A 23,342-nucleotide genomic window follows, 5' to 3' on the forward strand; every position below is an offset into this window, starting at 1 on the left:
TCTTGTTGTTCTCACTTTAAAGCTGTATTTTTTATTTATTAAATATGCCTAATTTTTTAATGTATTAAGTGACTTCAATGAAAGGAAGTAACACAAATCTCTTATTCAAAAAATACTTACGTTTGCAAATACTGATGGGTGAAAAAACACATTTCAGAATTTCAGAATAAAGTTAATTACAAAGCACGTGAACAGGTGAAGCAATGACAAGGACATGAAAGCACATTTATTGAACATGTGATTAGTACAGGCCAACAAGACACTGGAGAACCATGACCACCATTCTGCAGAAAGCCATTTCAGACTAGAACTGGGATCCATACATGTTGATTTTTACTGGGAGAGTAGTTTGGCATTGGAAGGGGCAGCCCAGGGACATGGTGGAATCACCATCCCTGGAAGTACTGCAAAACTGTGTAGATGAGGCACTTCAGGACATGCTCCAGTGGGTGATACAGATATTGAGATATATAATTGAAGGAGAGGTGGGATGTTGACAGTTGGATGTGGTGATCTTAGGGGTCTTCTCGAGCTGTGACAGTTCTATGACTCTGTGTGATCTCATGGAAGACAGTCATCTTCTTTTAGCTATCCTTGCTGTCAGTTGATTTTGCTGAGCTTAAATTACCTTCGCACTTGCTTGGATGATTTGTCTTATTACTATGTTTGTATTTCTGCCCCCAGAGCAGTTATCTTGCAGACATGAGAAGGAGTTTCAATGATATTTGGTGAAGCCTCTGTACCACTGCTTAAGACCTTATTAGTAAAAAGAAAGCATATGCTGAACAGATTTAAATGTAATGTGGTAAACCTGTAACTAGATGATCTTGACTAATAAACGTGTCTTTTCTACTGTCTCAAAAAAAATCCTCATCCTTGATGAGTGTCAGGATTTCCAGCAGTCAAATTGTTAACTTTGTCATCTTACATTGCACTGGTTTTCATGAGTTCATACTACTAATTTATATCTTGACCAGCTCTTTTATTTATTTATTCACTAGATAGGTAGAGTTACAAACAAACACAGGCCATACTTTTAAACAGTCCAGGTAATGCTGACAATGCAGTTTTTCAGTGAACTCTCCTAGCCCTTTTCTTATGCTCACCAGATTGAGAGTTTCAGGAAGAGTCATCAAACAACCAACTGCCTAGGCATCATCTGAAGTAGCTGTGTTCTTCTAATGCAGGTCCCAATCTCCTTTTGCAGTGACTAGTTGTAAACAACTATAGAGCTGTGGTACTGATACGTCTTGGACTACATCTGCACATCTAGTTTTAGTATTATCAATATTGAGACACATTTGAGTCTAAAAAAAATGGTCACTGTAGAATTAGTCAAATTTCCCCATTACTATAAATTAAAAAGATGGGAAGCACTTTCCCTTTGATTTAAAAAAAAAAAAGTTGCCACTCGTACTTTTATCTTTAGAAATGTCAATATGAAGGCTGAAGACTTGAGTGCATTTAGAGCTACACAATCCTTAAAAAGCTCATGGTTACAAAACAGTAGCTACCACAGTACAATGAGAAACCCTAACTTCCTGCTTGCTTCTATTTATGCAATTTTATTTCAATAAAAAGCAGCTTTGATTGGGGTTTTTTTTGACAGTTTACTAAGTTTCAGTTAGCTGAAGGGAGAAGGGGGAGGGATTTGACACTTACTCCCATACTCCCATACCATGAAACTTTAGCCCCTTAAAAACTTTAACAATAACTTCCAGCATTTACTTATCCTCTGGTGTATCTGTCAAACTTCAAACAAACAAACAAAGAAACAAACACCAAACAGCTAAAGCAACAGTACATTACTGCTGAAGCTGGTTATCTGTAATTTGCATCTGGGACAGAGCTGCTGCTTACTCCTTTATCCTCAGTCTGCCTGCAAAAGAACTGATATAGAATACAAGGCACTTGAAAAGCTACTTCTGTCAGTGGATCTCAAGCTCCTAATTTTGCTACTGCATTTGTACCGATATTCTCTGGTATCAGGCTTTGACTTTTCCCTACCTCTGCTATAGCCAAAGCTGAAAATTACTAGACCTTAGCACCACTTCTGCCTGAATAAGAACCTGCAGACTGTTCATCAAGCCACTGAAGTCCAGATATCTTCCAGACCTTACACAGAATCAGAACAATATAGTAAAGGACCAAGAGGGTGTACTGATAGCATTCTTTGAGATACTTGCTGCTTTTATAGCAAGCAAGTTAGAAAAGCACAGTAGAATTTTGGATTGCAGAGGTTCTGTGGAAGGCTTTACCTAGAAATAGTATTTCTATTTCCAGTTTCTCAAACAGGAAGCTTTCAGTGATTTTTCAGCTGTTTGAGCTGGCTATGTCAGAAACCCACTTCAGTTCAGTAGCATATGAAATAACTTTCAAACCTTGCATGACACCTTATGCTATATGCACTGAGACAAAGCTTTTTCTTTGAACTGAAGTACTAGCCTGTACCTCAAGTTACCTTCATCCCCTACATCAAATACTTATCCCCATATTGAGACCTGATTAAAAAAAAAAACCCTGAAGTTAGCCTTATGAACGAGAGTCAGACTATTAGAAATCATACAGCCCAGCACTCATGTACACAAGCATTTCTTAGATTTTAAGACAAACCAAGTTATGTTTAATGAAAGCACAATGTAACATTAAAATCCCCTTACGTAGAGGTAGAAAGCCAGTGTTTTAACCTAATCCATTCAAATCTGAAATACTGATACCAGATATTGATTTATTGCTATTAGTGAAAACCATATTTGAGAGCTTATAATGTCAGCAAGGTAGCAAGAATACAGTTGTGATCTCTAATATTCATAGAGAAAAACATGTCCACATCTGTAGTAAGACCATAGCAGATTCTACTGAGAATCTACCACTTCTTGTAAACATTGTATTTGTGCAGATTTTTTTTTCATAATTTCTTAAGTCATGAAAGGCAAAGTTAGTAGCAGAAAACACATCCAGTTTCACATTCGGCAATATGAGAACCCTGCTCTTCAAAGACAACCAAAAACCTAGCAGCACATTTTCAAACAATATTACAAGTTTTTTCTGAATTAACCACCCTTCAAAATCCCTCCCCCCCTAAAAACCAAACAAAAATCTGACACTAAAAATAAAGTGCAGTACCCAGAAAAAATAAGTGTCAAGAAAATAGCCATGTTTGTTTCTTTGAAGAGGAAAAAAAAAAAAAGGAAAAAAAAGAGGAAGTACTTGGCTTCAGTCTTAAGAGTACTATACTGTATCCATCATTTTGGATTCCTCTTCATCTCTTTGTATCACGGAGTTTAAACAGCTGACATCTGTGTTTATGGAGCCTTGTAGATTACCTGCATTCTGCAATAAATGAAAAACACACAACTTAATGCTCCATAACTGTGTACGTGGAGGAGGAGAGAGAGAAACAAAAATTTCAGCTGAAGCTGGACTCTGTGTTGTCCATCCTACTGTAAGAAAAATACACAGCACTAGGAAAGTAAGCTCTGAAAAATTCATCAACCAGCATGTCCCAGTTTAGCACTCCGGGCAGACCAAAAACTAGAGGACAGAATTGTTTTCTACTAACCCCCTCCACCCTTCCAAGGGAAGATGAAAGGGAAATAAGGATGAGAGACTTGAAAGTTGGAGATTAAAACAGAAACAGGTTTACTAAAACAGGAGAGGGGCAATAAGATGTGGGATAAGAAACAAATACACAAACATATACACAGATACACATATATACACACAACCCAATCTCAAGTGATGTCAGGGAAAGGTGCCTGAGGGACCCTTGTGGCAGGGCCAACTCAGGAGAGGGATCCACAGCTCTTCCCAGCTCTTCCCAGCATCCGATGGATGTGGATTCTGAAGAGCATGTGGCACGCTGGTGGTAAAGTGGGGGATTCTCCAATCTAAGGCCTGGGATTGAAGGGAAGAAATAGGGAAGAAAGGAGCTGGAAAAAAGGGTCCTCCTGACCTCCATAGAGTATGGGCAGGAAATGCCACCCCTCAGGGTCCTAAAAAACCTTCTCTTTAGGCCCTAGTATTGATATCAAAAATTACCCTGGTCCATTCAAACCATGACACAGTATTATCTCACTGCCAATAATTCTTTAAATTTGCTGGCATAACTTGTATTTGATCTCAGTATTTCTAGTGCTTGGCTGTCCATTTACTGCAACACTCAGCTGTTGAATCATACCTGAGAGGCACTGTAATAAAATTGTTTCGAATAAGTAGTTTCAATTGTGACTCCTTGCCTATTATCTAATTTTTTGCAATCTTTTAAGGTGCTTCTTCATTCCAGAATGTGGCCATCACTAGTACTGTAACAAAAGATCAAAGTATTTTATAGCAACAGGAGACTTTCCTTAGGTTTGACTTACCTGAATGATTCCATGAATAGGATTAGTAATTTTACACTGAAAGTTCATTTTACTACTTGTGCTAAAGACAGTGAATAGAATTGTAACATTTGATCAGTTTTATGATTTTTTTAAGTTTATTTTAAGGATGACAGTTTGCAGGCACAGAATTATATATGTTTTTGAACTGATACTTTCTGAATCATAACAGGTAAAGAGAAAGCTCACATCTGCCCTGCAAAGTGATACTACTGCATGTTATATCCTGAGAACTAGCAGTTCTAGGAATAATCCTCTTTGCATTTCAGAAAGGTACATCTCACCCAGGCAGGACCTAAGCCTGCTCTATTTAAATTAATTTCTAGAAATAAGAAACTTACCTGTGAAAAAGATGTCAGGTCTCCAACAAGACCAGGATTTACACGGAGATCGTGTAGTAACCTGGTTTGAAAGCCATGTGACTGTGACCAGATTCTCACTCTTGTCTTGAATGCCTCAAGTTCATTTTTAAAAGCCTCAAAATAGCCTTCTCCTGTCTGCAAAGAGAAAATTAAACATTTGCATTTGTGCCACATTTCCTTTTGAGTTGAAAACATACACTATGCTGAAAAAAAACCCCACTAAATAATGCATCCTATACCCTTTGGGGAATAACAGCTGTGAACAATTCCAGAATACTATTATTCACTTTAAGATGGAATTTCAGGTAGATTTCTTTTTAAGACAATCTGCAGTACGAATGTAGAATGATACGATTTATCTTAGGACATGTAAAAGTAAATCTAATTTTAGCCATTCCTTCATTCCTTTTAGCCATTTCACCCAGAAGACAGTACCCTGGGAACTGGCATTTGTTATAGCTCTCTGGTCGAAAGTAAAGTCCCAGTTGACTCGCACTCTAACTGAACTCCTTCAGGAAATACTCAGATCTGTTAAGAGTCTTAAATAACTGAATACAGTCTACAACAAACCACAGTTACAGTTTTCCTGTATTTCTCCTGCATAGGTCTGGACTGCTCTGTTTCAGTAGTGAGAAAGGGACACTACTTTCATCCACTGAAAACTGCAAATGAAGTAGAAAGTCATGACAATGCATAGGTACACTGTGAAAATACAGGCACAGTTAGCCAAAATCACTCCATAAACATTTGCTGTTGTTACTTAGTTACTGTTTTGTTATGTCTGCAAGATTGCTGTTGTCTCGCTATTATATGTTACTGTCCCTCTGGGGTAAGAAAAATCCACTAAACTTTCATTTTCAGAAAATATTCTTGTCTAGAGAAGAACTGCTAACACCTTCCCACAGGCTGAAGTCAGTCAGTAAAATATTTAGCCTCTTATAGTTAGGAAGAAGCCTTCTCTAAAACAATGGTCTCTTGTGTAGCATCAGTAGTTCCTCCCACCATTGCCCAGGTTCACCTACTTTGGCGTTTTGGAAAAAGAGACGGAAACAGCCTCTTGGATCCACATTGCAGCTTTTGGCAATTTCTATAATAAACTGCATTACAACTGCTTGGTGTGCTACTTGCTCCATCAGAGCTCCTTTCTGAAAAAGAAAGAAAAAAAAAGTTATTATTTAAAGATATTTCCTGTCATTATATTTCTAATACTTAGCATAGTTTCCTTTTGTTCTAGCTCTTAAATGAATGCAAACTAATACAGAAGCTGTAGCTTTGCTGTAACTAAATAATTAGCTGTAACTAAATATGTATGTGACTGCACACTATAGACTTTTTTCAATAAAGAAGAGAGGGTTGGAAGAACAGTTAAACAGCTGAGCAAATTGGCTGGTTTTTATACAGGGGAAGTGGGAAACTGTGCTTTCAAACAGTTTAAATATCTTCATACCTGTTCAGCTTCTAGATCAAAACACCACAGCATGAGATATCTAGCTGTTTCTTCACATACAAGATATGGGTGATCAGACAAAAATCTTTGACTATCATCCCATCTGCTCAGCATACCTAAAAAAAGAAACATAGTTAAAGATACTCTAAATGGATAAGTGATTTACTACAGCAAGGAAGGTACTTGCATTGATACCCCGGTATATGTAATACCTTTGCAATTCACTAACCTCAGAATGACAGCATACAGCTAATTTTGGAGATTTTTATTTATACATCTAACCAGCCCTGAAAAGAATTACCAGGAGGTATAATCCCACTTTAAAGATACTGTAAGTAATTCTAACAGTTGTAATATCCTGTATTCTAATGCATCTCTAGCAGCATGGTTGAGAAGTTATTTTTAAACAGTTCTCATACATGCTAGCAAAGTGGTATAGCTATCTGTTAGATGTATCATCTAATAGTTTTAAAAGTTTATGGACAGAGATACACGTTCAGTGATTCTGACAAACACAAATCCTCTAAATCTTTGCAGATAAGAATACAAAGAAAAGAATGTGCAGTCTGTCAAAAACGAAAGTGCTTCTAACACATAATTTGGTGGGGTTTTAGGAAAAGGGCTGGACTTGATAATCTCAGAGGTCCTTTCCAACCTGGCTGATTCTCTGAATCTGTGAAATTGGAATTTAGTTACAGGAACAGCTTGTTCTTAAAAGGAAAGTAATCTCTAGATTGGAAATTTAACTAGAAGATGGACTTGTGATAGCACTGCACTACCCTTAATGCAAAAATCTGAATTTAAAAATCAGAACTCAATACTGAGACCACTTCTTAGAACTGTTATCAATGTATCACTGACAGACAAGTCATTACTGGCAACAGGTACCAGATGCACAGCTTTACCTATCAGTGTATATTTATAACTGGGCAAAAGACAATTAATGGATGGACACCTAATCTTAATTCTAGTGAACAACTGCCTAAAAAGAAAACAGTGGCTAATATTTCTTTTGGATGTTTTCAAGAGAACTATCATGCATCAGTTCTTTATTGTTTGGAAGCCAAAGCAGGATCCAGAAACAGAACTCCTGCAATATAGACAGGAAAGTCCACTCTGCCCCCTGGCTGTAGCTAGCACCAAACAAGAGACTTGGAATAGCATTAATGCACTGTCCCTTTTACAAGTCCCTTACATATTTTGAATTAAAATAACATGGCTTTGAATTTAGGAGGTTAAGAAAAAAATTATCACCTTCTGTAATAATGTTTGTATAGCACCTTAACATGAACTGAGACAAAAAAGTGATTTTGGCCAAGTCTTAGCTAGGAAGTCTTCAAGACCCTTCTTCTCTGATGAAATGAAGGCTTGCCAAGGCTTACAGGGCTAGCAACCCTTTCTCTAAAACAGCTGAAGATCCTTAGAAGCCAAATAGCTTAGTAAAAATTAGTTTGTACAAAGAACTGAATTTTGCCAACTCAGTCCTGTTTCTGATTTTTCTGGAATCCAAATATGGCTATACTATATCAGAGCCAGAAACCAGCCTGCACCTAGAACAGAAAGCACATCAGAGAATCATCAAAATTTCAGACTACTTTAAAGGTTCAGCTTTCTGTTTAAGTGGGTTCAACAACTGTGACAGAGATGAACTGTGACACCTAGTGGATAATGATATATATTTTTAAGAAGTGCATGGTTTCATTCACACATAGTCCCAGTAGGGGTTTACAGAAATTTCCCTATTCTAATCGTTAGCCCTGAAGCTTAAAAGCCAGCATAAAAGCATTTGTTAAAAGGATACAGCCATAGACAATTCTATACACACATGAATGTCCCCATCTTTTCACACTGAACAGATGAAAAAGTTGCTTTAACTTAAGTTTTCAGGGGTTAAGCTCATTTGAGTATTAAGTTTTGGGTTTGTTTTTTTATTTTTTCTTCCTGATCACAGAAACTAAGAAGCTTCTTCAGGTTACACTTTATTTCGCTTTAAAATTATCATTTGTCCTGATAAAATAAAGCTGAGCAGTTGTTAGCCAAGTCTTCATTTATTAGCACTCATTCTGTACTATGAGGAGCAAACCTACAACAATTCTGTGTAACTTGTAACTGCAAAATGGAAAAAGCACACTCACCAAAGTGTCTAATCTTTTGTTCATGTTTTTGCATAAGTGGTTCAGACACTTCTTCATCTTCTATCTCTTTTCTTTTTTGATTAATAAAACTCTGAGGAAGAGAAAAATTGTACTATCACAGAAACTCCAGACATACATGTTGTGTTTTTAACCTGGCAGGCCACTAAACACCATGCAGCTGCTCACTCAGTCTCCCCCACCCTTGAGGAGAGAGACTCATGGAAAATAAATACAATTTAATAACTGGAATAAAATAAGAATAGTAATAGAATATATAAAAGAGTGATGCACAGTGCAACTGCTCACCACCTGCTGACCAAAGCCCAGCCTGTTCCTAGATAGCAATCCTGGAGGACAGAAATCCTGAAATAGCTACCCCAGAAGACAGAGTAAGCTTCCTGGCCAACCCTCATCTACATACTGAGCATGGTGATGTCTGATATGGAATATAACCCTGTGCCAAATTTGGACCCACTGTTATTGCTATGCTTCCCCCCCCAGCTTCTTGTGCACCCACATACTCACAAAGCACAGAGAAGTCCTTATTTTCTGAGCAAGAAATACAAACATCAGTGTATCATCAATATTCTTCTCATACTAACTCCTAAACACAGTGCTACTCTAGCTACTGTAGTAAAAATGAGCTCTATCCCAGATGAAACGAGGACAATACCTTTCTGTCATAGATAGGATTATTAAATTAAAATATTATACTATTTAAAGGCTATGTTCTAATTTTAGAGTCATGTCATATACTTGAAAAGGTTTTCCTTTAAGAAGTGCTATAGAGCACTAGCTAATAATAGAGTTTAGAACCCTCATTGTAGTCTACTGTCTGAAGAACTCTGAGAAACCTTGTCCTCAGGTAGAAACTTAGTGACCCGACCACAATGAGAATGGTGTACCTTGCAGCTCAAAAGCCACGTAATCAGTGAAATTAGGAGTTGTGCTAGCTGTTCAAATTAAGTTTTGAAATCAAAGCTGAGATTCTACCATAAAAAATGCTTGTGCTAAATAATCTCTATCACAGTAGTCATCAGTGGTGAACTGACAGATTTTGGCACACTAGAGAAATATGCTCTGCAAGTGCAGAAACTGTTGTGCAGCACACTTGGCAACAATCATGCTATACAGAGGGCTCTGGACTGGAATGGACATCATGTAGTTGCACTACCCCTGCTTCCTCCACTGTGGACAGCACTTCCACTACATCAAGTTGATCAAAGCCTTGTCCAGCCTGACCTTGTTTGCTTCCAGGAACGGAGCATCCACAAATTCTCCAGGCAACCTGCTTCAGTGTCTCACTATCCTCATCATAGAAAACTTCTTACTTACATCCAATCTAAATCAACCCTTTTTCAATTATAAACTCTTGCTCTTTGACTTGTGACTACAGGCCACAAAAAAAAAAAAAATACCTCTCCATCTTTCTTATAGGCTCCCTTTAAGTACTAGAAGGCCATAATAAGGTCTCACTGAAAGCTTTCTCTTCTTCGGGCTGAAAAACCACAATTCTTGCAGCCTTTCCTCATAGGAGAGGTGCTCCAGCCCTCTGATAATTTTTGTGACCCTCCTCTGCATTTGCTCATGTCTTTCTTGTGCTGAGGACCCCAGAGCTGTATGCATTACTCCAGGTGGCATCTCACCAGTGAAAAGGCAAAATCACTTCTCTTGATCTGCTGGTCCCACTTCTTTTGATGTAGCCCAGGATACAATGGGCTTTCTGGGCTGCAACTGCCTCATACCTAACACCACAATGACCCATGGAAGTCTACATTTCTGGTAGAGACAAGTCATCCAGTAGTAGGGTAAGGCCAAAGTAAGAAAAAAAAAAAACCAGAGTCACATGCTGCGTTTTTGTGCTATACTGGACACAGAAGATACTCAGAACTAGTAACAAGTAGAATGAAAAAAAGAGGATAACACTTTCATGCACAATGGTATCAGTCATACCTTATTAAACACCTCCTTACTAACTGGATCCGTGTTCCATAGATTCTGTCTTTCCCTCTGGTTTAGTGCTTCTTCTTTTCTTCTCCACTGTTCCTCTCTCCATCGCAACTCTGCAGCTTCAGTCCTTGCTTGAGCAGATTCCTGATCACGGGACTCTGAGTTATGCAGTGCTAAGCTACCAAGTTTTTGCTGAGCTTCTGCTAGGTTCCACGTGCATTCTACAGAGTGCTTCACAAACTCTCTTTCTTTTTGGCAGGCTAATTCAACCCCTTGGCTGTATGTCTGTGAAGAAAATCAGACATGCTCTTTATGAAGGGAAAGCTAATTTATAGAAGCAGACAGGCCTAAATCCCAAATATAATACACCTGTGAGGCACCTTAGACATGCAGAATTATATTAATGTGAGTGATGAAGCATAATCTTGTATAGCTAGATGTTTTCTAGAAAGAGATTTCTAATTCAAGCTGTCTTACCTTTGTTGAGTAAATTTTGAAAAATCATGGATCATGTACTGCTACCCAGTAACAAGTCTCCAGATTGTAAAAATTCATTTGACACAGCTAAAACCCCTCTGGACTGCAATGCTAGCATCAGCCAAGTGTGAGAACACTCTGAATATATACTTCTGAGAAGAAAGAGTCAGTTTTGTGATGGCCAACGTCTTCCCTTGAACTGACACTGAAAGTGGAACTTAAGTTATGAAGTGTCTGGGGCCCACCAGCACAAGCATACACTCCTTTTGTTAAATATACTCAGAAGACCACCACTCACAGCTGGAATGGGAAAGTTACCTCTTAAACAACTTTTATTACTTACATATGCACTTGCTATGGTTGTATTACTTCCAGGTGTGTGCTGGGAACTGACACTCAATAACTTAAGAAATTATCCCCTAAAACACAAAGCATGCCTTCCCACTAAGAGTGGAGAGAAAACATTCATATGCATTAGGTCCTCAGCCTTTTGGTGCTGTTTTATAAAATCTGTGGTGCTAATAACTTCCAGCAGAGGAACATGAAGGACAGCACAAATTATGAAAGATTATTTGAAGGAAAATTTAATGCAGGTGACAGTTATAAAAGGGATGGAAAGGAGTACTCCCCACAACTGATCTTGGTTATAGCCTTGAGCATTAGGTAGAAAACAGTGACTAATAGGACTCACCATATTAACATCTCAAGGCTATAATAATGTACTATCAGCCTACTAAAATACCCACCCATAGACTAGGGGAACCCCTACTTACAAAAGAGCTCCTACTTTTTTAGAATGCACAGTAACATTTTTAAGCACTGTCACTTTAAATGTAAGCAAAGAACTAGTTAACCACAGAATTGTTCAGGTTGAAAAAGATCTTTACGATCATCCAGTCCAACCTTTAAATGAACTCTACTAACCTGGCTCTACCAGCCCACTGCTGAACCACCTCCTTAAGCACTCTATCTACATAATTTTTAAGTGCTTTCAAGGATGGCGATTCAACCACTTTCCAGGGCAGCCTGTTCAAGCACCTAGTAACTCTTTCTGTAAATAAGGTTTTCCTAACATCCTACGCAAATCTCCCCTGGTATAACTTGAAGCTTTCATGTATACAAATGGTAAAAAGTAAGTAGAGATAAAAGCAATTTTACTTGTTTCTGCGTATAAAAGTAGCACTGCTGATTTGGAAAAGCTGAGATTGGTTTGTGGAATACCAGATAACTCCCTTTTCTGCACACAACTGGGTACAACTCTGTGTGTAGACTGCCTTACAGCATATTGGGTGATGGACCCCACTTTCGAGACAACATCAAAGTTCTTGTGCCAAGTTTGTTTGAGAACCGCAACACTTTTATTTTTAATTTTTTTTTTCTTTTTTACAATAAAACCTCGCTGTTTTGAAAACCGATATAATGGCCGTTCCTCGCAAGGACACCCGGCGTTCCTGACAACCCATTTATACACCGCAGAACCACCCAGAGGCTGACACACACCTGCTTTTTAGGCACCAGGATGCGGGGATCACTTCACCCCAGCTCCTTCCACAGCGTTCGCCAAGGGTGGAACTGCTCCTCAAGAGCGGTGGCGGCCGCCAGACGCACACCACCCCCAGCCCGCGCCAGCAGCGCCCATCTGCCCCTCCTGGCGTGCACCGGGGCGGCGGAACGGCCCGGGAGGGGACACTGCGGCACAGCCCCGCACCGACACGCACCGGGCCCCGGGGTGACTCGCGGCCCTCCGCGGCCCTTGCCCCGCGGGGGGAGGGTGTGGAGGGAGGCCGGGCTGCGGCCGCGGAGGCGCCGGCAGTACCGACCCGCTCCGTGCCGCTCCGCTCCGCACCGTGCGGGTGGGGTGAGCTGCGCCACCGGGACCGGGAAGGGGCGCGAGGTGGCGGGGCGGTAGGGGTTGGGAGGTACCTGCACTTCCGGCAGGAGCCGGGGGGAAGCGGGAGCCTGCCCCCGCTCCTCGTCCTCCTCCGACGGAGAGCCACCGTCCCGGGAGCGCGGGAGCCACAGCGCCATCCCCGCCGCCGAGCCCCCGCCGATCGCCGTCCCCGGCCGCCCGCGGCGCTTGCACACCTCGCAGGAAGTGACGCTGCACGCCACTTCCGGCAATCCCTGCAGGTCGCCGCGATTATACCGTCCGCGCCGTCGAGCGGGACCTGCGCCAACCGCGCGGGGCGGGCCGGGGCCTGACCGGGCCGGGCCGGGCCGGGCCAGACCGGGCCGGGCCTCTGCTTGCTCCTGCCCGCGTGCCGCGGGGCGGAAGCGCCTCAGGCCTCCGAGAGGCCCGGCCGGCGGTGGCCAAGGATTATGACGCCAGACGCTCCCGCGTGTCTCTGCGCCCTGTACCGGGTGCCGCCAGAGGCCCGGCCGCCTCCCTGCAGCCTGCGGCAGGGCGCTGACGAGTTACAAGTGCCTGTCGTGTGTCTCTGTAATACACGTTATCTTTTCAAAAGTAAAGGCGGAGCCGTGAGGGGCCCCTCCAGCCCTGTCTCCTCCGGCCGAGGGGGTAGGGTGGGGCGGGGCCTTGCATTACGGGCGTGGGGGCGCCGCGGTCGCCTCAGCAACGCGGTCAGGCCAGGCCGGCATCCCGGCCCGGCCCGGCCCCTCCGGTCCAGAGCGGCGTGCGTGACCGCGGGGGCCGGGCGGGCGGGGCGTACGGGGAGGTCATGACCTGGTACCGGCGGCTCTGAGTTGCCGCGCCATGTGTCAAAAACTACACATGTAGGAACAGATGTGCACGGGTATATAAACGGTTTACGTACGAACATATGTATCTGCACACACTGTGTTTGGCTATTGTATATTTGCAGCTGTGATCGCACTTGGAGTCTGAAGAACTCCTGGGGGGCTGCGTGGTTTTTCACAGCTTGGTTCTCATGTAAGAATGGAAGTTAACAGAAAATGAGGTTGTGCCTTTGCAGTGATTGCTTCTCACCGATTAATTATTTAGCTGTTCCTCCAAACAGGGGGGATTGACTTGCTCTTCGGGGTTGCAGGCATAAAATCTGCTCAAAAGAGTATGCAAGGAAAGGTTGGATTAAATGCAAGGTATTTCCCACTGTGTGAGGTTTATTTAATGAAGGGTATTACTGCTCTGTGCAAATGGATAATACTGATACATTACTCGTCACTCGTCCTTGTACATAGCAAAGATTTCGGTTGTGTGTAATGCTAAGGTCTATGAAATCAGCCCCTCTAACATCAGATAATTTAAAAAGCCAAAATACAAAAGGAGAGAACTCCCGGTGATAGATCTCAGTCAGGCACCTTTTCGAGATTATCAGAAGTAAAGGAAGGGGCCTACTGAGTGCCTTCTCAGATAGAGACCTGCACACTTGGACTGATGTCCATGTATAGGATTGGACTCAGGAGTCTCATGTGAATGTATTTTTTTTCTTTCTTGAGGTGAAGCCCAGAAAGGCCTAATAAAACTGTTTAGAGACAGAGTTTTAAGCCTTTAAACAGTAAAAGGTATTTATTTGTGGATCCAGGGAACTCCCAGCTCTCACTGGACAAAGAGTTCCACCAGTCAGGTAAAAGGGTTAGGTTATTTATACAGTTAAAAGGGGAGGTTACATCATCCTGACATACATAGTCATAAGATTATAACATGTAATCATAATGTTCATAACAGGCAGAGTCTGGGTGGAGTCGTCTTTTGGGGATATGTCTCGGGGTCTCTGGGGGTCTTAAGATGAAGTAACGAAGTCTTCCTCAGGGTTGAACTTTTTACCTTTCTTGATTCTGGCTGACTTCATTATATTGTTACAGGGCAATATCAGACCCTAGCCATAACTTTCTCCTTATCTCCTGGTTGTGACACCTTTATGTACTTTTTGCCCAGATGTTCACATTCCTTGGTGCCCAGCTGGCGCCTAAATGGCCTCGGCAGTGTCAAGACTTACACCTTTAATTATCTCCCAGACAGAAGTTAATCCCGTTAGGGCCTTCTATTGGTTACGTTGTTCTAGTGGAAAACGACTTGTCTCCACTGCTTTGTTCACTTCTTTCTCAGTTTAACCCTGAATTTTACTGGTTATGAATACAAATTCATTAACATATATTACAAGTTTTAATTCTACATAAAGTAAATTCACACAAACAGCTTGGCCTGATCTCCTCTCCTTACAGGAGTTAATCCTGTCAGGATCTTTCTCTTCTTCAAGGTTACATGTCCTGGTGTGTTTCTGCCTGAGACACATGGCATCTTTCTCAATGCAAGCTTCTTGGCTTAACATAAAAAGACAAAATGCCTTCCTCCCGTTTTCCCTCTCCTGTTTCATGAGAAGATGAGCTTTGAAATGGTGACTTCCAGTTGCTAGATGCTTTGGCCTATAAGGTCTAATGACTCAAGCCTTGTATAAGCTGCAGTTCATGCATAATCTAATTTTTCTTTACAACTAACAGGTTATTTTTGTTTCACATGTATTTCAACAAAATTAGTATTAGGCCTATTCCTGGAATACAATAGTTTTAACATTTATTTAGGATTTTACGGTTGGAGCTTCCACAGCAGCCATTAGGAGAGGTCATCACTCACACAGATAGTGTTACCTAATGTCAGCAGTGGCAAAAGTGTATCTGAGAGTAATTAAACTATTCTGTCAGATATGTATGTTCTGAAAGTGATACGATACCTCAGTTCTAATATGACTAACATCTCTTCAAGATTTTTGTCATTACAGCATACGTGATAATAAATAAGTGGTTTTGCTGCCATTTTACACACCATGTTGATGTCAGTTATTAATTGAAATAAGTAAAATTTTAGGAAAAAATCACATTTGTGGAAAAAATCTCAGAGAAGAAACATGCAGAAAAAAACTAGAGCTCACATAGCAGTGAAACAGTAAGAATTAGGCAAAACCAGAGCCCAGTTAGAGAAAAATACATCCCAAGTTGTCAACATCCTGGCCTGGAGACAGGCCTGAAAGATGGATTAAGGGGATGGGAAGGAGCACTTCCCATAACTTATCTTGGTTACAGCTTTGAGCACTGTGTAGAAAAACATTAATTAATTGGATTCACTGGATTAACATACTGTTAATATAATAACAAGCTGTTAGTAAATAAAATGCCTACCCACAGGCTTAGAGGGACCACTACTAACTCAGAGCCCCTTACTGTTTGATCATGCACAGTGAAATTTTTAAGTGGAAGTGAGGAATTAGTTAACCAGTTGCGGGTGCGAATGGTAGAATAATGTTAGAGATAAAGTTCTTCTGCATGATTTTGGCTATCAGAGCAGCATAGGTGTTTTGGGAAATCGAGCTTGCTGTGTGGAATACAGTCCTGCTCCCCTTTCTGGGCAGAAATGGAAATCAAAGCAAGTATCTTGACTCTGTCATGGATTGGCTTGTTGCACACTGGGTGATGGACACCGCTTTTGGGAGAACGATACTAACAACTGAAACTTGTGAGAACAAGAGTCTCCAGTGTGCAGTTCCTGTACTCTGCTGTATGTTTGTTGGGTATGGTTCTAGTGGGTATTATTTTCTGTTTGAAAATTGTTTTTGGAAAACTGGTCTAAGACAGAACAAATAAATCTGTTGACAAGCAATACCATGCTGTAGCCATTGCAAAACAGGAATAGAGGAAGCTGAGAGTAACGTATCTTTCACAGAATCACAGAATGTCTTTGGTTGGAAGAGACCCTCAAGATTATTCAGTCCAACACTGTAAGCTCACCACTAAACCATGTAACCAGGGATCAGGTCCACATGCTGCTTATGTACCTCCAGGGATGGTGACTCCACCACTGCCCTGGGCAGATCGTTCCAGTGTCTGGCAGCCCTTTTAGTGAAAACATGTTTCCTAGTATCCAGCCTAAACCTCCCCTGGTGTAGCTTGCATCCATTTCCTCTGGTCCTGTCACATGCCACCAAGGAGGAGAGGCTGTCTCCCTCCTCACTCCAGCCTCCTCTGATGCAGCTGAAGAGAGTGATGAGGTCTCTCTCCTCTCAGCCTCCTCCAGACCAAGCAACCCCAGCTCCCTCAGCTGCTCCTCGTAGGATGAGGGCACTGAGCCCTTCGAGAGCCTCACTGCCCCTTTCTGGAGAGGCTCCAGCACTTCTGTGTCCTTCTTATAGTGAGGTCCCAGAACTGAATGCAATATTCAAGGTGTGGCCTCACCAGTGCCAAGTACAGGGGGACAATCACCTCCCTGTTCCTACTGGCCACAGTGTTTCTTGTACAAGCCAGGATGCCGCTGGCCCTCTTGGCCACCTGCACACACTGCTGACTCATGTTTAGTCACCCATCAACCAGTACCGCCAGGTCCCTTTCCAACTCGCTGCTTTCTAACCACACATCCCCAAGTCTGTAGCTTCCAAGTCTGTAGCTTACCATGGGGTTATTACCCAAGTACAGGGCCTGTCATTAGGCCTTGTTAAACCTCATACAATTAACCTTGGCCCATTGATCTAACCTGTCTCTTTCAGCCACTTCTCTATTCTTTTACAAACCACTCTGTACATGTCTGCTTCTCTAAAAATCTTTGCATCTGCCTCACAAGAGGCTTTTCCTTGAGGTACATGATTACTTTCACTTTCTGGTTGTGATTATTATTGACAGAAGTGAAAAGCCACACGGTTTGAAAACTACAAACTGTAGTTCTCATAAGGGCCTTTATTTGCCTGTAGCAAAATAAACAGGTCTGAACACAGGACCCTTCAGCCTCTGCAACAAAAAGCCCATAGCCACATTCAGGTGTAAGTGGGTAATATAACATACTTCTGTAGAAGAGTAGTTTCTGGTACACTTACCGAGTTTTAAGAGTAGCATCAAAGTAATTATCATGATGTACAGGTTGTTAGGTAATGTCATATTTTGTCTTACCTGACTATAATGTGTTTTTGTGGCTGTGAGCTTCATTAGTAGGTGTTAACTAGCATGAAGCAACACATGTTCTCAGGGAAAACAAGACTTGCATAGGCCTCAAAAAAAAAAAAAAGACTTGCTAAAATACTGTCTAAGGCACTTATCATTTGAAGAAGGATACTGGCACATTCAAAAGAAACAAAAAAGAAAGGAAATATTTATAAAATTAGTGGGATGAAGTTGAGGGCAGCTTTTTTAGGCAGGCATAGAATGTCCAGCATAAATATCCGAGTAAAACCACTGATAAAGTTCTCATTTACTTTAAAGAGGTTAGAAGCACATAGTATCTCTTTGTTATGGTAATCTAGGATAGTCTCCTACTTCCCATCCCAGTGTGTAGATTCCCAAGAAGATACATACCCAGACTTGTAAATCCCTGCAGTGACAGGCGGGGGTCGAATTGGCAGAGAAAGGGGCACTGGGAGCTGCAGACCCAACCCTGCATGCAGGCAGCTCAGGACATCCGTTGCTCGAGGCTGACCCAGGAGATGACAGTCTTGTTGGGCAGCATCCTCAGTGACCAAGCAGCCTTTTTCAAGGACAGCACCACTTGCTCCACACAGAGAGGGGCCTGGAAAAGGTGGCTTAACCAAAGTTCATCCCTACCCCCAACACAGTTGGCTTCCCGCGGTCAACGTGCATCTTCTGATGTGGTTGCACAAAGACACAGAGACAGAGGCATACACCTGCCTCTAAAGGTGTGTTCAGATTGACACTCACATGTTGGAACATCAGAACCATGCTTGATACAGTGGACAGTGGGCATCCTGAGCATCGTTCTGCTCTGATTGCCCATGAACTGTCACAACTTAACACTGACATTGCTGTTCTCAGTGAAGTTTGTCTTCATGAGGAAGGCAGTCTTAAAGAACATGGTGCTGGCTACACACTCTTTTGGTCAGGCAAACCCAAAACCAAAAGACAGCTCTCAGGAGCTGGCTTCATGATTAAAAACTCCATTGCCTCCAAACTTGAAAATTTGCCAACAGGTCATTCCAGTCGCATTATTTCCTTACGCCTCCCACTACACAACAAGCAACATGTGGTTCTCTTCAGTATTTATGCCCCAGCCCTCCAAGGTGACCATGCAGATAAAATCGCATTTTACACCGACCTGCACCACCTCACCCAAAAGGTTCCTGCAGGTGATAAGATCATAATCCTTGCTGGTGGTTGGTGAGTTCAGTGCCAGAGTAGGAAGGAACTGTGAAGCCTGGAAGGGAGCACTAGGCACGCATGGTGTTGGGAACTGTAATGACTACAGACATCTCCTGCTAGAGTTCTGTGCTGAGCAGCAGCTCAACATCACCAACACCATCTTCAAACAGAAAGACAGCCTGAAGACAACCTGGATGCATCCTCGATCCAAGCACTGGCACCTCACTGGCTATGTCTTAGTGTGCCAGAGAAATGTTGGAGATGTCCATCATACCCAAGTGGTGCCCAGTGCAGAATGTCACACAGACCAGTGCCTTGTGCAATATAAACTTACCCTCTGTTTTAAGCCCAAACCTAAGGGGTGGCATCCCAAGGAGGAGGCTCAAAGTTAATGATCTTCAATGATCAAAGTTAATGATCTTCAAAAAGACACAGTGAGAAACAGCTTCCAGGTAAACCTTCAAGCTAGACATGTAGATCATCCCATAGACCCCTCTCCTGGAGGAGAAAATCATCCCATAGATCCCTCTCCTGAAGGAGGAGAAAATCCACCTTCAATTTCATTATTCAAAACAAGGAGGTTTGCATTTCCCAGTTACAGTAATGGGCAAAAAACAGACAGGGAAGGAAAAAAAATCCCAATTTAATCGACAAGGAGAAAAGAAGAAACATGGCAAGATCTTAATACCTTTCCCTCCCCACCCTTCCCTTCTTCCTGGACCCAAATCACTTCAGTGCTTCCTCCCTCTCAGGAGCACAGGGGGATATGAAGTGGGAATTTAGGGTCAGTTCACCACATGTTGTTTCTGCTGCTTTTTCCTCTTCAGGGGGAGGGCTCCTCACACTCTCCCTCTGCTCCAATGAGGGGTCCCTCTCACGGGAGAGTCTTTCAGGAATCCCTCCGACATGAGTCCCTCCCACAGGTGCAGTCCCTCAGGCACAGACTGCTTCAGCCTGGGCTGCACACAGGGTCACGGCTGCTTCAGGAGCAGTCACCTCCTCTGGCACGGGTTCCTCCATGGCTACAGATCCACATCTGCCTCTCTCTGCAGTCCTGCACAGGCTGCTGCTTTACATCTGCCCACCTGTGACACTTCAGGGGCCACAAATCCACATTTACCCCACTGTCCTTCTTTAGGGACTGCTCTATTGTGCTCCTTCGTGGGCTGCAGGGGACAGCTGACATCTCACCACGGGCTGCAGGGAAATCTGTACTTGAACACCTTTCTTCTTCCTTCTTCCCTTGCCTTGGTGCTTTTTCTCTGGCATTTCTTTCTCACTTCATCCTCTACTGTGCTCTGTGCGTCCTTCTCTTAGATTTCAGCAGTTTCGTTTTCCCTTTCTTGAACACGTTACTTGCAGAGGTGCATCCGGATTCCCATATCTGCTCGACCTTGGGCAGAGGTGGGGAAGGGATTGGAACGAGGGGAGCTTCCAGCAGCTTCTCACAGGAGCCATCCCTGTGGTCCCCCTGCATATTGCTTGTTATATTTGGATATTTACATCCTCAGTAGGACACTGATCTCATGCTGTGTGGTTGGATGCCCAAATAAATTGATGTTCATTTACTATGTGTAGGCTCTCAGGAGGGGATATATTTCAGAAGTATTGGTGACTATTTTTAAACATCATTTTATGATTATATGTTTCCTGAGTGAACACTGGAATCCAACATTTGAACAGGTATCAACCTTTGTTTTATTTTATTCCTGCAGGCAGCTGGTTAGACTGCTCAGCTGTTTGCCCAGTGAGGTGTCACCTGGTTATGCTGAAAGCACTGAGAAATCACTGGACAGCATTTAGCATGCTGTGTATAAACAAAAGCTTTACACATCTGTCATGGTTTAGGCCAAGCAGGTAACAAAGGACCACAGGGCTGCTCACTCTCCTCCTCCATTTTGGGATGATGAAAAGGAAATCCACCTGAAACTTCATGGTCAAGACTAGGACTAGGAGGGTTTCACTCACCAATTAAAGTCATGGGCAAAATATACTAAACCTTGGGAAAAAAAAATTAATTTATCATTCATCAAATCAAAACAGGGTAAAGGGAAAACAAAAACCAGAGCTTAACTCCTTATTCCACTCCTCCCTTTGTGGGCTCAGATTGCCCATAAAATTAACACGCTGTGGGTAATACTATCCTTTTAATACCTAGCTCACAGGGTGAGTGGGGATATGCCTTACTGTGTTATGTTTTGCAGAGCTGGCTGAAGAGAGAGGGCTGTGTGCCAAGCTAAATGTGTCTAATCGTTGCTTGAAAATTGATGAGGATGGAAAAGTTGTTAAAGAAAGAACAAAAAATATGAGGATAATTGCACATGTTCCCATTCAAACATGGAAATGGTAGGAACTCAATCTATTCTTCCTATAGCCAGGAGGACCAAAAATTAAGGGAATTTTATTTTGTTATATTGTATACTTTTGCTGGATTGCTGTTCCTACCATGTATCATACCCTGTATTATACGTTTAATCATTTTGCCATTGTTCAGATAGATAAAAATTAATACATGCCACTGCAGCTTGTGTAAATGCAAGATACTTAGCTCTCCTTTTCTCTTTTTCCCTTTCTATTCTTATTTCATAGCCACCTAGAGGAAGGTGTCAGTGTTCGAGAGCCATGGGGTGATGTAGTGGATGGGATGTGTTATTCATTTGTCTCAAACAGGCTGAAGGACTCAAGAAATGACAGTTCCTTGGTAAAAGAAGGCCACAAAGCTGGAGACTCTCCTGAGAAGAGACAACTCCATGATCCAGAAGTGCAAACTACAACGGAGGCAGCCACTAGGCAGAACTTTATGCCACTGGATTTTTGGGTAGTGACTTCACTATAACTTCTCTGTTTCTCTTTCTCCCTCTCTTTTCTCTTCTACAGATATAATTTTATGGGACTGGTCCACGGCGAGTGGTGTCACAACACCATTGTAAGCCTTCAAACAAATAATTGCTAACATTACTAAAGGACTGTGGTGCCTATGGAGATGATGGCCTGCACATAGCCTAGGGTCAGACTATGGAGACAAAGGTAGAGACAATGACTGAGGAGCAAAGTGGCCAGAGGTCTGCTCCAGTTGTTCTATCGGGTATGTCTCAACCACGCTTACTCATTGCTGTGAAACTATTGTTTGAGTGAAACAGGCCTATCAAAGGAGGAGCTGGGATGGTGGACTTTGGGGGAGAGTTCTACTCCCTCTCCCCCCCCCCCGCTGGCTGTTCCCACGCTGGATCCTGCACCGGTAATTTTATCTACCCAACTTATCTTTTTCTCTATAGGACTAGGTTTTATAGTTACTGTTTGCCTGTTAACAGCTACAGTTTTAATGCCCACAGGTTCTGTGTACGTTCAATACATCTGCGTAACTGCCCTCGTCACGGTGTTACCTTCATTTTGTTCTGGGGGGATCAAACAAGAGGCACCGCGTTTTCAGTCTTTGGAACGTGACAACCACCACCCCCATCATGGTGAGTGACGGAGCGGGCACCACCGCAGCCACGGAGGCTGAGCAGGGAACAGGTACCAGGGCTGCTGCCATGGTGAGCGATGGCACAGGTACCGCATGTCGGGGGCGACGAGGATGGGGATGGGGATGGGGATGGGGATGGGGATGGGGATGGGGGGTGGGCTCAGCCGCCGCCATGGCGAGCGGCGTCCGCAGGCGTGGCAGCGGGAGTGCGTCAGCGGCGAGGGGCGGGGAGGCCGCCGTGAAGAGATAAGGGACCGGGCAGCGGTGTTGTGTGAAGGCAGAGGTGATCTGGGTAGAGTCGTAGTCAGTGTCGGAGGACGGGAGAGTCGCCTCCTCGGCCTCCTCCTCCTTCATTCGTCAATTGTTCATTCATTAGTGCGCCGCTGCCTGCTTCCTCGCCTGCCGTCGCTGCGGGAGGCTGCCCGGCTGGCTGAGGTGAGGCGAGGCGGGGTGTGAGGGGTAACCTGGAGGGGTGTCCTTCCTCTCCGCGCAGCCCAGCCCAGCCCAGCCGGGCCTGGCTGGGAGGGTGGGCTCGGCGGCAGCCTGCAGAGCCTGGGGGAAGGGGGGCCGGCCTCGGCCGCCCTGGGTCGTAGCAGCGGCGGCGTGGGGCGTGCTGCCCAGCAGCAGGCAGGTGGGCGGAGGGGGAAGGAGGGAGGGAGGGAGCGGCCGCTTCTCCGCGAACGCTGCTCCGCGCAAGCAGCAGGCCCGGCGCATCGGTGTCCGCCGCATCCCCGCCGCCAGCCCTCACCGCGGGCGCCGCGCTCCGTCGCTGCGGGCAGCGCCTTTCCCCCGCCGTGGCCGTCGCAGCGCCAGGCGGGCCGGCGTGGGGGCTTCTGTGTCCGCGGGAGGGAGGCGGCTTTATCAGGCGGCGGGGTGGAATGGCCGGGCGCTCCTGGGGCGGGGGGCGGCCAGGTCCGGCCTCTCCCCGGCCCGCCCGGTACCCCTGGTTTGGCCTGGCCTCTGCGGGGTGCCGGCTGGGGCTTGCGCGGCGTCAAGTTTGGTGTGAGTTTCGGGCCAGGCTGCAGCCAGACATCCTTTGTGGGGGTATCTGTTGTGGGTTTGCAGTCTAGGTAT

At 43.7% G+C, this 23,342-nt stretch overlaps 2 protein-coding genes across 2 annotated transcripts in view; one reads left to right on the forward strand and one right to left on the reverse strand.

Moving 5' to 3' along the window:
* Positions 1-204: 204 nt before the first annotated feature.
* On the reverse strand, positions 205-13,155 carry CDC37L1 (cell division cycle 37 like 1, HSP90 cochaperone). The gene is made up of 7 exons (XM_071732197.1): positions 12,677-13,155; positions 10,280-10,561; positions 8,327-8,417; positions 6,192-6,307; positions 5,767-5,889; positions 4,724-4,879; positions 205-3,333 (listed from the first exon to the last, which is right to left on the reverse strand). The coding sequence occupies exons 1-7, from the start codon at positions 12,779-12,781 to the stop codon at positions 3,232-3,234; spliced, it is 975 nt and encodes a 324-aa protein (XP_071588298.1). The 5' UTR covers positions 12,782-13,155; the 3' UTR covers positions 205-3,231.
* Positions 13,156-22,491: 9,336 nt separating this feature from the next.
* FAM169A (family with sequence similarity 169 member A) overlaps positions 22,492-23,342 on the forward strand; it is a 30,162-nt gene continuing 29,311 nt past the window's right edge. The window contains exon 1 of the mRNA XM_071730485.1: positions 22,492-22,703. The gene's annotated coding sequence lies outside the window, so the exon portion shown is untranslated. The remainder of the gene's footprint in view (positions 22,704-23,342) is intronic.

The sequence above is a fragment of the Heliangelus exortis genome, chromosome Z (assembly GCF_036169615.1).
Source record: "Heliangelus exortis chromosome Z, bHelExo1.hap1, whole genome shotgun sequence".
NCBI classification, from domain to species: Eukaryota; Metazoa; Chordata; class Aves; order Apodiformes; family Trochilidae; genus Heliangelus; species Heliangelus exortis.